Source organism: Mangifera indica, chromosome 7 (genome assembly GCF_011075055.1).
Source record: "Mangifera indica cultivar Alphonso chromosome 7, CATAS_Mindica_2.1, whole genome shotgun sequence".
In the NCBI taxonomy this organism is placed as follows: Eukaryota; Viridiplantae; Streptophyta; class Magnoliopsida; order Sapindales; family Anacardiaceae; genus Mangifera; species Mangifera indica.
Genome location: NC_058143.1, coordinates 15,232,755 through 15,249,788, shown reverse-complemented (window position 1 = coordinate 15,249,788; position 17,034 = coordinate 15,232,755). Strand labels below are relative to the sequence as shown.

At 31.4% G+C, this 17,034-nt stretch overlaps 2 protein-coding genes across 4 annotated transcripts; both read right to left on the bottom strand.

Annotated features, from left to right (window-relative positions):
* Positions 1-1,215: 1,215 nt before the first annotated feature.
* On the bottom strand, positions 1,216-3,131 carry LOC123221660 (perakine reductase-like). Its single transcript, XM_044644540.1, has 7 exons — positions 2,998-3,131; positions 2,749-2,916; positions 2,437-2,643; positions 2,127-2,299; positions 1,938-2,034; positions 1,681-1,834; positions 1,216-1,595 (listed from the first exon to the last, which is right to left on the bottom strand). Exons 1-7 carry the CDS (start codon positions 3,100-3,102, stop codon positions 1,408-1,410), a joined length of 1,092 nt encoding a protein of 363 aa, XP_044500475.1. The 5' UTR covers positions 3,103-3,131; the 3' UTR covers positions 1,216-1,407.
* A 2,969-nt stretch (positions 3,132-6,100) lies between these two features.
* Positions 6,101-10,287, bottom strand: LOC123221778 (probable aldo-keto reductase 1). 3 transcript variants are annotated; one of them, XM_044644687.1, is made up of 8 exons: positions 10,272-10,287; positions 7,997-8,031; positions 7,748-7,915; positions 7,400-7,606; positions 7,090-7,262; positions 6,745-6,841; positions 6,467-6,620; positions 6,101-6,378 (listed from the first exon to the last, which is right to left on the bottom strand). In XM_044644687.1, the coding sequence occupies exons 1-8, from the start codon at positions 10,285-10,287 to the stop codon at positions 6,191-6,193; spliced, it is 1,038 nt and encodes a 345-aa protein (XP_044500622.1). In that variant the 3' UTR covers positions 6,101-6,190. The 3 variants fall into 3 exon arrangements, with proteins under 3 accessions (XP_044500622.1, XP_044500624.1, XP_044500623.1); XM_044644689.1 differs by lacking the exon at positions 10,272-10,287 and having other exon boundaries at positions 7,997-8,077; XM_044644688.1 differs by lacking the exon at positions 10,272-10,287 and having other exon boundaries at positions 6,778-6,841; positions 7,997-8,056.
* Positions 10,288-17,034: the final 6,747 nt, after the last annotated feature.

The following is a 17,034-nucleotide window of genomic DNA, read 5'->3' as shown; positions in this document are numbered from 1 at the left end:
GCCTTTTTTACAATAGAATAATAAAATAAACAAATAATATGGGAACTAAATCACTATTTATAAATATTAATCAAATAGTCAAAACAACATCCAGAATGACTTAACGTTTCCACACCTAATTCCTCTAGCTTTCGAGAGGTTAAAACTCTCTCATATACTATTTTTCCTTCAAAATGCTCTTTTCCTTTTTTTTTCTCACCTTCAGGTCTATATCAATTTCCCCTCTTTCATTAATGTTTGGCCAATCCTGAGTTACCACTTTATCGGTCATGTACATACTAATGGTCTCCTGTCTCTGTTGATTTGCAGTAGTGTCTCTTTCATGTGCAAATTAGACTATTTCTCCTTTCATAGCCTGCTGTCTGCCCTCTGTTTCTGTACCTTTAGTCTGCTGGTTGCCAACTGTTCTCTCAAATCTGCTGCCAGGTGTCTCCATGTTATTTCCTCTCTTGATTCTCCTCCTTGCATAAACTTTGGACCTAACACCTTGTTCACCATGGCTGTATCCCAGTTCCACCGTTACTATTTGATTATATTGCTGACAAAAGTTGGTACTACTATTATTTTGCATAACTATGACTTGACTGCCTAGAACATTTATTCTATTGCAAAAGTGATGATTATTAGATTGTGTTGACCATAGGTTTGTTTCTTCGCTACCCAAGATATTAATTGTTAAAAAAAATTCAACAACTCTTTGAAATTAGTTATTATATCTTTTTTTGGATAGTGATTCTTTGCTACCCAAGATACTATTTTTGTAGTTAGTTATTTTTTAGTAAGATGTTACATGGGTATGAAGATACCATTTAATAGAGACCAACACTTAACTTTTCTTCTTCTATACCAAATTCACATCAGTCATTCACAAAAAATGAATTTCCTCCACCTTTATTCAATTTTATTGAAAAATCTGTGTAAAGATGAGTTTCCATATCGATCGAACAAGCTTAATCATGGTTTGGGATTTATGTATTTAAATTACTTGAACATCCTTTTTGAAGATTAACTGATGGTTTTGATTTGATTCTCCAGCAAGTCATAAAAGCCTTTCTAAGGTAATCTTTATATGTTCATTTAACCTGATTGATTTAACTTAAATTTGTAGGCTGCCAAAATCCTTACCATCTGAAGACCAAACTATGGTTTATATTTTGATCAGTCTGTTTAATAATGCTAAAGTTATAAAAGCCTTTCGAATATAATCTATAGACATAATTTGCAAAGAATACATAAAAATCTCAAATCAAATTGATGTTGCACAAACAATTTCAACAGGAAACAAACATAAATGAATCACCAGCTTGGTGTATCCCTGCATTAGTTGCATGTGAGAACTGCAACCTCCTGCATTTATTTATTTAACCCTCAATATATATTTTACTGGTTTTAGATGCTTTTGGAAGCTCAAGGACTGGCTTTTGATGGAGTGTTAGCAAATTTCCAGTGGACACAGCTGAAACTTTCATTTACTAATGAACTTCCTGCCACCTCGTTAATGGGTATAGCTGCAGAAATCTCTTGTAAATCTTCATCTGTAAGCTTCAATCTCAAGGAACCAATATTGTTTTCTAGATTGTTTATCTTAGTTGTCCCTGCACAAAAAAAGGGCGTCAAACTTGGCCTGCATATACATCTTCATTCTTCAAAGAAGTGTAAGAAGAGAGGGGGAAAATTCACCAGGAATTGGTGCTACATCATCTCCTCGGTGAAGAACCCATGAAAGTGCAAGTTGTGCAGTGGTGCATCCATGCTTTTCAGCTAAAGCTTCCATACGTGCATACAAGATCTTGTTTTTGTTCAAGTTCTCTCCGTTAAATCTAGGATGATGTTCCTTGAGTAAAGTTTGGCCACCACATCAGTTACACAAAAATTATTTGCATAAAAATACAATTAATGTATGAACTCCATCAAGATTTATGTGGGCACTGCCATACCAGAAAACTGTTTGCAGACACACTTTCAACAACTTTCTTGCCACCAAAAAATCCCCGGCCGAGAGGACTATATGGAACTATCCCTATTCCAAGTTCCCTGTAACATTCACCATAACCAGAACACAGCTTTTAGTAAGTTTTAGTTCACAAAATTGAAGTGGAAAATGATACACAGACTAAAACTGAAACCTGCAAAGTGGGATAATTTCTTCCTCAACATCACGAGTCCAGAGAGACCACTCTATTTGTATAGCAGTAATGGGATGCACTGCATGTGCCCTTCTTATTGTATCAGGACTAGCTTCAGATAGTCCAATGTACTTTATTTTCCCCTCTTCCACCAACTTCTTAAGTTCTCCCATCTGGGACAAAGAATATTCGGTTAAAGTAATCTGAATTTCAAGCTTAAAGATCAAAACTCAATATAGAGAATTGATTATAGCTGCTTAAGGATGTTTATGAGAAGAAGAAATAGCTCAAATATTGCAGCAGAACTTACAGTATCCTCAATAGGTACAGTTGTGTCAATGCGGTGCTGATAATAGAGATCAATGTATTCAACATCGAGCCGCTTCAGACTAGCTTCGCAACAGGACCGCACATATTCAGGAGTACCACATATCGTTGGAGGAGTACTATAATCAAATTTGACAACACCAAATTTTGTAGCCAACTGGACCTTCTCTCTGGGGAGTTGCTTCAAAGCCTGAATAAGTTAAAGAAAATTCTTGCACTCTTACAACTTTTTGCTTAACTATAGATTAAGATATTAACTACAACCATGAGAAATTGAAAAAAATTAGTGGGTTACCTTGCCAACTAGAAGCTCGTTAGTATGGGGTCCATAGACATCTGAAGTATCGAAGAAAGTGATTCCTTGATCAAATGCATACTTGATGATTGAAATGCCAACCTCTTTAGGGACAGGATCATTGTATATTCCAATGAGGCCCATGCAACCAAATCCCAACTTTGATACCTTCAAAACAGTTGATCATATGAGAAGCAAAAACATTTGCAGTATATATCTGATTTTCATTTGATGTTGAGATCATTTTACCTCAAATCCTTGAGTACCCAGTTTCACTCTAGGAACTTTGATTCTTTGTTCTTCAGCCATTTTCTTGAAAACTTGTTCTCTCTTCTTTGCTTTTAACACCAACATTGACAGGAGAGTAGTGTATTTATAGGGATCAACGAATGGTATTGGCGGGTTTACCCTGCAAATTGATTCATTTTGGGCCTACTTTTCTATATATACTAGTCAAAATTAGCATGCTGTCATCAATTTATCTACTTAGGCAAAGCATTGCTGATCCAACATATGCCTATGATGAAGTAACTACTGATGTATTTGCTACGTAAGTTCATATGTCATCAATTATCCATCCTACTTTCAAAATTCGATTTCCCAACACAGTAACAGGCGTGGAAGTGGGTCTAACACTTTTGTTGGCAAACAGGAGGCTTCCAAGTCGCTCCCCAAGACCTTAATAACTTGAGGTTCCACCCTTGCAGGTGTTTGGAATCCACAAACCAATTCGATTACTGGTCAAATTGTTTTCAAATGTGTCCTTGAATTCGTTCGTATTTCTGATCCATTGGTTCTTTTTATTGGAACTATGTTTCTTTTTTTTTTTTTAAATTACATAATTACATGTTTATATGTTATTATTTATGTATAAAATTATACACATAACACTACTCAATATACAAACTAATTCTATAAATTTATTCATATACTTTGATATGATAATATTTAACTTGATAAATTTAAAATAAAAGAAAAAATAAATAATCATATTATTCGATCACATATTCTCATCAGAATTTGTATAAATATAATTTTATAATTTATTTATAAATATAATTTTATTTGAATATCCGAGAGAAACTCTTTTGATTCTACCGGATTTAGGCATATTTTGCAAATGTGTCGAGGGCTTTTATTAATGAGCCCAAAGAAGGTAATGAGAAGCTCAATATGTGGGATTGGACTTCAGCACTTAACTCAAAAAGCCCGGTGATCCCATAATTAATTTTCCCAAGCAAATTACTAGCTGAAATGGTAAGTAGTATTAATTATTTTTTATGAAACTATGGGGGAGAAAGTCACAAAGAGAAGCACTAATTAAATATTTTATCTTAAGCTAACTAAGTAAAAGCTAGGGCTAGTTAGTAATAGTCCTCTTTGATTGGTGACATTGAGGGCTTCACCTTTCATTATAATTAATTGCCTCAACTTTAACAACATTGTTTAAAGGCAAATATAATTGATAGTTGTTAAATGATAAAGATGAAAAGATAATTAAGTGAAGAACAATGTTTTATTTACATATTTTTAGTACACAATTTGAATATATAAATTATGTATCATCATTTAATTAAGTGTCATTTTATTTTTAATTCGAAATTATTCAATTATACGATGATACATCGTCTTTATACTTAAATTGTATATAAAAAATGTGTATGCATAATTTTATTTTTAAGTGAAGAATGTAATTGGGAGACATTGAAACAGTACCATTAGCACAACTCTCCCATTACCTCTTTCTTAAGTTTCAAGAAAATCATAAAAAAGGTGTTAATCAATTGATAACTTTTTGTAGATCTTTCCCTTTTTAATCTTTTGTCAAGCAACCTCTTTAGTTCACTAATTATGTACAAGTGATTTTTTACTTTATGATAATCAATAAGTTACCTTAATGAATACCACTATATTGATAATCACATTATTTAACAATATGACATACATATTAATTTATACTTTCTCCTCTTTTACATTCTTAATACAAGGATTATATGATTAAATGGATAGTCATTTCAATTTGTTATATAATAACACTTTTTCTCAATCAAAGTCATAAAACAAGTAGTCCATTATGAAAATAGACATCTCTTTCTAGGAGAAAATGACTTGTCAATTTATATTTCATCATTATCTCATTTCATCCTTATCTCATCATCTCTTGTCCTAGAGATTATTCGAGGCTATTTGCTTAGGGGTGTCTAATTGTTGTTCACTTCAACAAAATTGATACTCACTTGAACATTATTGGACACAACTAGCCATTAAAAGGATTAATGTTTCTAACCGTGTCACTGAGATGACATATCTAATCCATTTAGTGGTGTGATGGGGATGACACACCAAAGAATATCATTACTAGCTTTCAACTTGTGGCATAAGTTGTACATTTTTTATTTGGGAGATTGTGCATGTGAACCTCTTGAAAAGGCTATGAACTTATTTAATCAAGAGAAATGTTTTGAGAAGGATTTGATTATGAACAAAAGTCCGAAAAAGAGTTATTGGATTATATGAAAGCCTCCTAACCCTACATAGGATGAAATTTATTTAACAAGTGCCAGATATTTGATTTTGACATTTCTTTGTTTTTTTCTCTTAATCTCCTCCCTTTTTAACTAAATAAATAATTTATATTTATTGATTTCAAGGAAGGGGTTATAATGTTATCAACTACATTTAAATTCTAATTCTAATTATAATCCATTACATTAAAAATATAAGATAATGATTGGAAGTTGATAAGAGAGAAAATTATAGTTTTCCATTGTGAATAGAAGATACAAAAGAAATGTCAACTGGAGAAATCAAAGAGTGCCTATCCACGTATCGAAGCATGGACTACTACTTGTGTAGTTGATTGCTATTTGTTAAGATGTTTCATCAGTAGGAAGTTACCATATAACATATCCCGATCCTTTTTCTTCAATACCAACATCCATAATAGAAGCTTAATCATGGTTAGGTAGATTAAGAGAGTTTCAATATCTGGTTATTTTGCGTTTCAGGATTGAGTATGGGTAAGATTCCCTCTTTCATTCGAGTTACATTAAAAGCATGTGTCAAACTGGGTTCATATTAATAAAAGCCTAATAATGATTAGATCTTTATGTATATTAATGATTTGAACATGCTCTCTGAAGACTAAACCATGGTTTATATTTTGATCAGTCTGTTTATTATTGCTAAAGTCATAGAAGCCTTTGTAATATAATCTAGAAACATGATTTGCAAGCAATACAAAAAAATCTCATATCAAATTGATATTGCACAAAAATTTTCAACATCACAATAGCTACATACATCAATAGGAAAAATTAAACATAAATGAACCACCACCTGGTGTTTCCTCGCATTAGTTGCAAGTGAGATCTGCAGACTCCTGCATTTATTTATTTAGCCCGCAATATATATTTTACTGGTTTTAGATGCTTTTAGCAGCTCAAGGACTGGCTTTTGCTGGTGTGTTGGCAAATTTCCAGGAGATTTGACTGAAACTTTCATTTATTAATCGACTTCCTGCCACCTCGTTAATGGGGACTGCAGCAGAAATCTCTTCTAATTCTTCATCTGTAAGCTTCACTCTCAAGGAACCAATATTATTGTCTAGATTGTTTATCTTAGTTGTCCCTGCACAAAAAACAAGGGCGTCAAACTTGGTCTATTTATGCATCTTCATTCTTCAATAAAGTCTAAGAAGAGAGGGGGAAATTTTAACCAGGAATTGGTGCTACATCATCTCCTTGGTGAAGAACCCATGAAAGTGCAAGTTGTGCAGGGGTGCATCCATGCTTTTCAGCTAAAGCTTCCATACGTGCATACAAGATCTTGCTTTTGTTGAAGTTCTCTCCATGAAATCTTGGATGATGTTCCTTGAGTAAAGTTTGGCCATCACATCAGTTAAACAAGATCATTTGCATAAAAAAAATATGTAAGATAAAAGTGACTACAATTAATGTATGAACTCCATGAAGATTTATGGGGGCATTGCCATACAAAAAAACCGTTTGCAGGCACACTTTCAACAACTTTCTTGCCACCAAAAAATCCCCGGCCGAGAGGACTATATGGAACGATCCCTATTCCGAGTTCACTGTAACATTCACCATAACCACGACATAGCTTTTTGTAAGTTTTAGTTCCCAAATCAAAGGAGAAGAGGAAATGATATAAAAATTAAAACTAAATAATAAAAATTTTGTATACATATTTTGAATACATAATTAAATATATAGATGATGTATTAAATGATTTTGAATTAAAGATAAACTAGCATTGAATTATATAATAATATATTATCTATATATTTAATAATATACTCAAAAGTGATTATGTAAAAACCTGCAAAGTGGGACAATTTCTTCCTCGATATCACGAGTCCAGAGCGACCACTCTATTTGTACAGCAGTAATGGGATGAACTGCATGTGCCCTTCTTATAGTATCAGGACTAGCTTCAGATAGACCAATGTACTTTATTTTGCCCTCTTCCACCAACTTCTTAAGTTCTCCCATCTGGGACAAAGAGTAATCCGTTAAATTAATCTGAATTTCAAGCTTAAAGATCAAAACTCAATATAGAGAATTGATTATAGAAGCTTATGGTTGTTCATGAGAAGAAGGAATGGCTCAAATATTGCAGCAGAACTTACAGTATCCTCAATAGGTACAGCTGTGTCAATGCGGTGCTGATAATAGAGATCGATGTATTCAACATCAAGCCGCTTCAGACTATCTTCACAACAGGACCGCACATATTCAGGAGTACCACATATCGTTGGAAGATTAATACGATTAAATTTGACAACACCAAATTTCGTAGCCAACTGGACCTTCTCTCTGGGGAGTTGCTTCAAAGCCTGAATAATATAAAGAAATCAAATCTCTTCCACTCTTACAACTTTTTGCTGATATCTTGAAAATTTAGAAACTTGCCTTATATATAGATTAAGATATTAACTGCAACCGTGGAGAAATTTAAAAATAAAAAAGTGGTTTACCTTGCCAACCAGAAGCTCGTTAGTATGGGGTCCATACATATCTGACGTATCAAAGAAAGTGATGCCTTGATCAAATGCATGCTTGATGATTGAAATGCCAACCTCTTCCGGGACAGGATCATTGTATACTCCAGTGAGGCCCATGCAACCAAATCCCAACTTTGATACCTTCAAAACAATTGATCATATTAGAAACAAAAACATCTGCAATATACATCTGCTTTTTACTTGATGTTGAGATCATTTTACCTCAAATCCTTGAGTACCGAGTTTCACTCTTGGAACTGTGATTCTTTTCTCTTCAGCCATTTTCTTGAAACCTTGTTCTCTTTTTTTTGCTTTTAACACCAACTTTGATAGGAGTGGAGTGATATTTATAAGGGATCAACCATGGGTAGTGGCAAGCTTATCCTGTAAATTAATTCATTTTTGGGCCTACTTTTCTACGTACATTAGTCAAACTTAGCAAGTCAGTGATCAAATTTTATACTTGTATTAAGCATTGCTGGTCCAACATATGCCCATGATGAAGTAACTAGTGATGTATTTGCTAGGTAAGTTCATATGTCATAAATTTTCCATTATCCATCTACTCCTTTTAAAATTCGATTTCCGAACACACACGCTTAAGACTTTGAGGTTCCACCCTTTTAGGTGTTCGAAATCCACAAACCATTCCGACTGTTGGTCAAATTATTTTGGAAAATGTCCTTGAATTCATTCGGAACTTAGATCCATTGCTTCCCTATACTGGAACTATGTTTCTATATTTTTTATTTTTGTTTATAATTGGTCAACTGCTCTTTTTCCTTGGAAAAACATACAATTTACCCCTCTTGAAGGGTTAGCAGCACATTCTAATGATATAAATACTACTGATGCTTTAGCTTTGATCATGTCAATACCATATTTCTATGTGAGTGTTTTCAAAAAAAATAATATTATATATACACATTTTTTAATACATAAATATGTATATATATAATATGTTATCATATGACTGAATATTATTTTATTTTTAATTTAAAATTATTCAATCACAATCCAGTCAGATAATGATATATTATATATATATTCATTTGTACATTCAAAAGTATGTACAAATAGTTATATTGTTTCAAAAAATGAATAGTTATTTTAGTAATTACATTCAATCAACTCCAACTCCTTTACCCATCGACATTTTATAAGACTTTACAAAATATCTATCTTATTTCACAATAATTTCATAAGAAACATTCAATCATAACTTTTATAAACCTATCTAACAATGATTACGAGGAGAAACCCTTCTAATTGCAATTAATTTTTAGATGTGGTTGGATGGAAGTAATGAGAATTTACTTTGGTAATTTGATTATCACATCCATTTTATGTATTAAAAGTTTATTAAAATAATCTTTATTTTATTATAATTTTATTTTTACATATTAATTTTTAAGATTGAAATACCCACATTTTCAGTTGATATAATAAGTTACATGAAAAATATTTTAGAATAATTATATTCAAAGTCATTTAAATAAAACACAATAATCATTTATACATATTAATTTTTATTAAATATTATCAAATATAATAATAATTTATATAAAATAATATTTTAAGTAATCTATCTTTAAAATAATTTTTTAATTTTAATAATAAAATATTACATAAATCAAATGCATCATTAGGGTAATTAATGTTTCCTATGGGCTATAGTATTTAGTCATATTCTATAAGTATACCATGGGCTTTTACTATCGAGCCCAAGGCCCAATAGGCATTTATAGAAGACAATGGTAAACTCAATATATAAGATTAGACTTCGATACTTACAAAGCTCGTTGATCCCATTATGAATTTTCTCAAGCAAATTAGTAGTACAAACAAAGTATACAAATTTATTTATACAATTTAAGATAATAATTTATAATTATGTGACGTAATTGTTTATTTTTTCTTTCATTTTAAAATTACTCAATCGGATATTATCACTTTAATTTTTACACATAAATTTGTATAATTTGTTTGTATATGTATAATTAATTACTCATTATTTTTATGAAATTATAAGTGGGGAGAGTCACAAAGAGAAGCACTAACCAATTATTTTATCATAAAGCTAACAACATAAAAGCAAAGGCTACGTCGTAACAGTCCTCCTTTATTGGTGACACTGAGGGCTTCACCTTTCAATATAATTGCTTCAACTTTAATAATATTGTTTAAAGTGTTTTTTTATTAATAATTATTAATATTAAGTGAACAATATGATTGGGAGACATATAAAACAGAATCGTTGACAAAACTCTCCCATTGCCTCTTTCTTAAGTTGAAGAAAATCAAAAAGGTGTTAATCAGTTGATAACTTTTTGTATAATGAACTTTTTTTTCTTTTTAATCTTTTGTCAAGCAACTTCTTTAGTTCACTAATTGAGTACAAGTGATTTTTACTTTATGATAATCAATAGGCCAAAAGGTTTATTCCCACCCAAGGTTTTGTCCATTCCCAAAAACATATTTATGAGATTTCAAAAACTTAAATATTCACTCATGGGTTTTTAATTTTAACCAAAACCATTAGTTTACTAAAGCTTAAAATTCTAAAAATTCTAAAAATTTATATCATTTTTTCTTTTTGGTTTGGAAAATTAACATTTTTCTTTCAGGATTAAGTTTTAAAAAATTCACTTTTTTTTTAAAGATTTTTTCTTCTTTCTCTGTCAACATGAATCTGTTTCTATTGTTGATTGACTTTCCCACCATCTTCTCCTCTTGCTGTTAGCCTTTCCATTGTAGCAATTTTGTCGGACGAAGGGCGAAGATGATTTGTCATCTTCATCTCTTCGACTCGACAAAAACGATTCATATTTGTCTAGTCAACAAATTGACATCAGAATATTCTGCTACTGTGGGAAGGCCGACAATGAGAGAAGAAGATGGTGAGAAGGCTGGCCGACGGTGGAAACAGATTCTAGTCACCAGAGAACGAAGAAAAAACCCTAGGGGGAGAAGTGAATTTTTCAAAATTTAATCATAGGGGAAAATGTTGGTTTTCTAAATCAAAAGAGGAAAATGATATAACTTTTTAGAGTTTAATGGTAAAATGAAGATTTTATCTCTTATAACTAACGATTTTGGTTAGATTTAATAACTCATGATTGGGTGTTTAAGTTTTTAAAACCCACAAGTATGTATTTTTTGGGAATACATTAAACCTTAGGTAAGAATAAGTCTTTTGGCCTAATCAATAAGTTACCTTAATGAATACCACTATATTGACAATCACATTATTTAACAAAATGACATACATATTAATTATTTCAATTTGTTTTACATTCTCTTAATACAAGGATTAAATGATTGTTTCAATAATTACTTCAATTTGTTATACAATAAAACTTTTTCTTAATCAAATTCATGAATCAACAACTTAAAAAAGAACCAATTGTAAGAAGTACTCCATTATGAAGATATACATTCCTTGCCTTGAGGAAGTGACTTATAAGCTTACATTTCATCTTTATCTCTTTTTAAAGTGGAAAAATAAATTAGTTCTTTGCCAGTTACCATAGTTTCAATATAACAAAATAAAAAGTTATTTTTTAAATATAAATATGAATTTTAATCGATAAGATTATAACTTTTCCGTTTTGTTATGTAAATATAAAAAATCACTTAGGCAAAAGAGAGAGAAAGTTCTGTATGGCATAGAAAATTACATAAGAAATACCTTTATGTGGAAGGGAAGACTCTTTGAAAAATATAACTATCCTCCTTAAAATTCTTTCAAAATTAAGTTTTTAGGAAATTTCTCTTGTAAACACTACTCACACTTTACCAAAACATTTTTCCAAAGTCATCAATAACATAATTATAGACAAAAACTTCTAAACAATGAGTCAAAATATATTAAAAAGACTCTTTATATCCAATTTGCTCACACTTTTATTCATTTTCATATAATGGGTAAAAAAGTTATTTAATTAAATTTCATAAACTAAGAATTACACACACACACTCACACGCACATACACACATATATATATGTTTTCCTCTTATTTCAATTAAGAAAAAATCCCATACTACTCGGTTATAAAAGATTATTGAATGAGTGAGGTACTCCTTTTTGGATGCAGTGATGAATTCTTCTGTAATCAAAAGAATTCTTTAGATTTCAAAGAGAGTACCTAACCTTAACAGGAAGTTTCCTATCTGTAATTGGAATTTCTCTATGTTGTTGTACCCATCAATGACCCAATAAAGCTCAATTGGCCCACACTTTTACCATAACCTCAAACTACTATACAAAAAGTGTACTAAATTCTTTTAGTCATCACATTAAACCTAGTAACATTTCAGAAAAGTACTTTGCTATTCATTTTTTTATTAAAAAATATAATTAATGATGCCGATTTCTAATAATGGTAACATATTAAAGTTTTTATGTGGCCACCTAAACTCTGGATTTGAGGCTTGATTGAAGTTTATTAATTTTTTCCCTTTTCCATCTATCAAAAGAGTAAAATTATGATTATTTTATCAACTCTCTCGCATACAAGATTTATCTCTTGATAATAAGAGAGTTAAGATTTTTTTTTTTTTTAATAAGAGAAACGGATACCTTGCATAAACACTTTGTCATCATGTACTAAGGTAAATTGAGGAGCTCTCTTTCCTTATTATTCCTGTTCTTAATCATATATGCAAGATCTTGAAGCCGTGCATATTGGCTTCGGTCCCCCATATACTCGATGCTTACATTACAACAAACAAAGGCATGCAGAGAGAGAAAGCGTGAGCATGAAAGGGAGTCTGCAGCCAACAAAAGTTATAAAAGCCTCGCTTAGAGGTAATTTAGAAACTTTTAATAAGCTGTCTGCATGTGATGCCGTGGGTGGGCGTGACTGTATTCAATTTCCTTCCTTTATGGACCACATGCATCTCTATCTCTCCATCTTTTCTCCTGTTGCTCTCTACTTTTATGGTAAGAGAAACCCATCCAAGCCAAACAATCAACCATGTCAAACAAGTGAAATCCTAAGTTTAATGACTAGCTCTTATAATCACTCAACCAAATAAGGTAAAAGTTTAATTTTAAAATATCATCATAAAAGACTTAAACTTATAATCTCTTATATATGTAACTTTCTCTTTTATCACTCAAATTATCATTACGGCTCTACTGCTCTACTTTTCATCAATCTCTTAATCCTCCTTTTTTTAACCACTTCTTAAAATTACTAAAATTACTGGAACACAAACTCCACTTTCCTGTCCCATCTTTGATACGTCATATTCAAGTTTTCTCTTCTCCATTTCCAGGTTCTTTTAATACTAATTTACTAGTTGTTATTTATTGTCTTATTTGATACTCTTTGATCCATTCTAATCGCAAGACAACAAATGAGTGGCCTGCAACTAGCAAATAATGTTCCTAGAAAAAGTAGAAAAAAGAAAAAGAAAATTATCTACTTATCTTTAATTGTTCTCTACCTATTTATATCACCTCATCATCTCCTCCCTTTCTCTACATAACTTTCATCAAGAAGGAAGTTCATAGAATTAAGGAGAAGAAAATTTCAGAAGATATATAATCTTTAATCATGCGTGCTCCACCAGTGGTTAAAGCTGCCAGCGTGATCTGAGCTCTTCTTACTTTTGCCTTATCTGGGAGAGACTAGATCATATCTGGCAGCTTCACCTATTGATGGTAGCATGAGAATTAAGACTTATCTAACCCTTCTTCGGATCCGTTTTCTCAACAACACATTAGGGTTATTTTTCTATGAAAACCCTAGAATTTAAGGTATGTTAAATCTTGTTTCGTTCATATGCGTGTTGTAGATTCTGCTTTATTTTTATGCCATTTTTATATTACATGGTCTTGTTATGGAATTTTTTATGTTTTGGATTGTTGTGTTCGTCTTTTGTGTGTCAAGGGCGTCTGTAGAGAATCTTATTAGCAGGTGTGAGATGTTGTTAGGGTTTTAAGTGGCAGAATTTCTCTGTCTCAGCTCGGTTGGTGCTTTTTAGGTCAATTTATTTGTTAATTATACATTCCTTGGCTTTCTCGCAATCTGATCTGTTTAAAATCCTATATAAGTTCATTCTGTTATATGATTTTCTTCATGAATTTGCACTGAATCCCGGCAGATCTATCTCGCCAATTAACAAAATCAAATTGCCCAAAGCACATTTTGAATCTGCTCAATTCACATATCATTCTTGTAGATCTATTGGTTTCATGATTCTAGATAGTTAAATCAGTAATCATGCATTAAAACTGAACTTGGTTAATTAGTATAAGCATGAAAGTAAGCATATATATGCTAGTGAAAGAATTGAGATAACAAACATGTTTATTCTACGTAAAACAATGAATATGAAGAGATTATGCTTTCTCAGGTAAAACAAAAACCCAGTTTAGGAAGTTGTCCGGGTAGTTAAAATGTCATTAAATAGCCTTTGAAAATTCTCTTGACATCCCTATATCAAATGGTGGACGTACAACTGATCAGATATATACAGTCCTTTTGAGTCTCTTTCTATTAATCAATTTAACTGGGCAGATAGGCATGACCATGGTCTTTATGTTGCCTTACGGTTGCTCGTGATCTCTCTTGAATGATTTTCTTAGTGTATATGTCTTCTCTTTGCGACATTTGTTTTTTCGAGGTAAAAAACCGGATGATAATTTACTTCCTAGGTCAAAGTAGAAGAAAACTCAACAGTAACTATCATTTTTTCCTTAGGTCCTAGCTATTATTATATTGTTCATAGAATGATAGTCATTTTCTTCAGAGAAAACAACAGGTAGCAATGATTTTTCTGATCTTTGTGTGTCCCAAACCTTGACAAATGAGATAACTTCTTTCACCAGTACCACACTCAACTTTCTAGCAAGAAAATGTCATCTTCATTGTTGCCTAATTTCATTTACATTTTTTATTAACCTCTCTCTCACACACTTAATTATTGTGATTACTGAAATAATATTATATTTAATGCATTAAAGTTTAGATTTAATCCCTCTTTGTTAAGTTTGTTGGACATGGTAATGTTTTTCTTTGTTTGGAAGCTAAATTTGGCAAGACTTTCCATCCAAACTTAACAAAATCATCAATCTCGGTGTAACCCAAGTATCCAAAACGTCACTGCATAATCTCTCACAATCTCTTCTGGCAGTTTTTCCGGGTTTAATTTTGTCACTTTGCTTAGTATCATTATAGAAAGGCATGGTTCTTGAGTTGATGGTTTAGTTTGTTGTATGCCATTAATAATGAGACTTTCCCTACTTCCCATGACTAGCCAGAAACCATGAATCTTAAGGAATTCGGCTTGTTGTTTTGTTCCTTATCCGCTTGGCATGAGTACAGACACAAGAAGGAAAGATGTCACTATGTCAGCATTAATAATTTTTAACTGCCACCTAGAAACTGCAAATAGATAACGGGCACAAATCTCGACATTTCAGCATCTAACTCTTTAAGTTATTTACTTGGCTTAGGAACTGTAAGACCAGTGATTGAACTCATTGTTTTACTTGTTAAGAATGATTACTTTGATCTCAAAATTATTCAGATGAGATTTCTCCTTGCTATCTTGTCTTCGGTGTTTTACGGGAGTTCAAATTTTGAAATGAAAGTTGTGTATGGTAAGATACACTAGACAAATTGGTGATTATGTGGCACAAATTTCTGAAGAAACGAACAAAAAGAATTTGAACTCTGGTGGCCTCAGGAAGTAAGAATAGCCCAAGAGAAGGGTATACATGGATAGAATCCACCACTAGTCGCTGCCATAAAATTTGTCAGTATCCTTTCAAGTATTAGGGCTCCTGAATATGCTCCGAGAAAGGGAGAGAAATGGACAGTGGCTTTTTCATCCTGATGAAGGCTTATGTTTGTTTCTCTTTCTCTTTACCTGTGTCATTCTGCCTCATTAAAGAAAAGAAAAGTCAAAGCATATAAATAACATTACGAATTAGATACATAAGGAGCAAAAAGAGACTAACTACAGAAGAGAACTAAACGTGAAAGCAAAGATCTGAAAATTTCCTCACTTATGATTATGAAAAAATTATACAGCACAACAAATGTATGTGAAGACAAGAAAAAATATATGTCAAGTTGTTGCTAAATGTTAAACCTAAAGGAAAATGCAACTTTTCTAAAATATTAGTGGGGGAAGGGAATAGAAAAAGAAAATTGTTAAAATTTTAAATTAAAGAGGTAAATATGATAAAATTTTAATTTTTTTAATATTTTTAATTAAATAATATTTTTATCCTTAATCGTTATAGAACGATGAACATTTAAATTTTTAAAATTTTATAAATAAAAATTTCAAAAGTACACTAAACCTTGGATCGGAATAAGTCTTTTGTGGGTTGATGGGTTGAGATTTCAATGTGTCTGTTCAATTACTGTTTTATAATGCGAACTATTAATGCCTTTAATACTAAAGGTAGAAACCAAAATTGGTATCAAAACTGATAGTAGGAATCCATGCTAGTGTTTCCTATTCTTCAACTGGCTTTCACATTTAGTTTTTTTCCCAAATACTAATTAGGCAATTCATGACACATTCATTGCCCAAGTGGAGAATTTTCATGGATAGTGTTTTTGAACCCCAACTAAGCATTGACCTAATTAAAGGGCTAGTCTAACTCAATCAACTGTCTGATTAGTATTATTTAAATAAATATTTAAAATAATATTTAAAATAAATTTGTCTAATTAATCACCAAATATTAAAGTTCAAATTATATTTATTTATAAATGAATTTAGTCAAACACGTGATGTTCATTGATAAAGTTTTAGACTAAAGTCCCAACATGATACAATGGATGGGACTTTAGATATAAAAAAATTTTGTTTATTTTTACACTAAAATCAGCATGACGTTATGCAAACATTATTAGAGGGATTTGATCAAGGTAACCCTACAGTTGAATCGTGAACCAACAATTTTGGGTTGATTTGATTATGATTAATTCAAATTCAAAACCCTTATTAAGAATCATCATCCAAACCAGACTAACCATTCGTAGACAATCAAACCAATTGAATCAGTCAATTCAGTTTCTAAAACCATGGTCATGGATAAAACCATTGGCTTTTGGCTTTTGACAAAACTTTTTATTGTCCATTGCCTCATTTGCATTATTCAAACCCAAGTTCGTCCTAACAATTATTTTTATACAAAATTAATTTTGTAAACATAAAATAAATTGTAAAAAGTATAATAATCATTTTAATTATCTAAATTTTGAAAAAAGAAAAGATTCATTTTCCTT

Excerpts from the sequence above, each read along its gene's own strand:
- LOC123221778 (XM_044644689.1), bottom strand. The coding sequence starts at position 8,056 with ATGGCTGAAGAGAAAAGAATCACAGTTCCAAGAGTGAAACTCGGTACT. Across the intron at positions 6,842-7,089 it reads GAAATTGTCCCACTTTGCAG|TGAACTCGGAATAGGGATCG; the intron begins GTTTTTACATAA and ends TGAATGTTACAG. Across the intron at positions 6,621-6,744 it reads TGCCTGCAAACGGTTTTTTT|GAACATCATCCAAGATTTCA; the intron begins GTATGGCAATGC and ends ACTTTACTCAAG.
- LOC123221660 (XM_044644540.1), bottom strand. The coding sequence starts at position 3,102 with ATGTTGGTGTTAAAAGCAAAGAAGAGAGAACAAGTTTTCAAGAAAATG. Across the intron at positions 2,917-2,997 it reads TGGGTACTCAAGGATTTGAG|GTATCAAAGTTGGGATTTGG; the intron begins GTAAAATGATCT and ends ACTGTTTTGAAG. Across the intron at positions 1,596-1,680 it reads TGATGTAGCACCAATTCCTG|GGACAACTAAGATAAACAAT; the intron begins GTGAATTTTCCC and ends TTTTTTGTGCAG.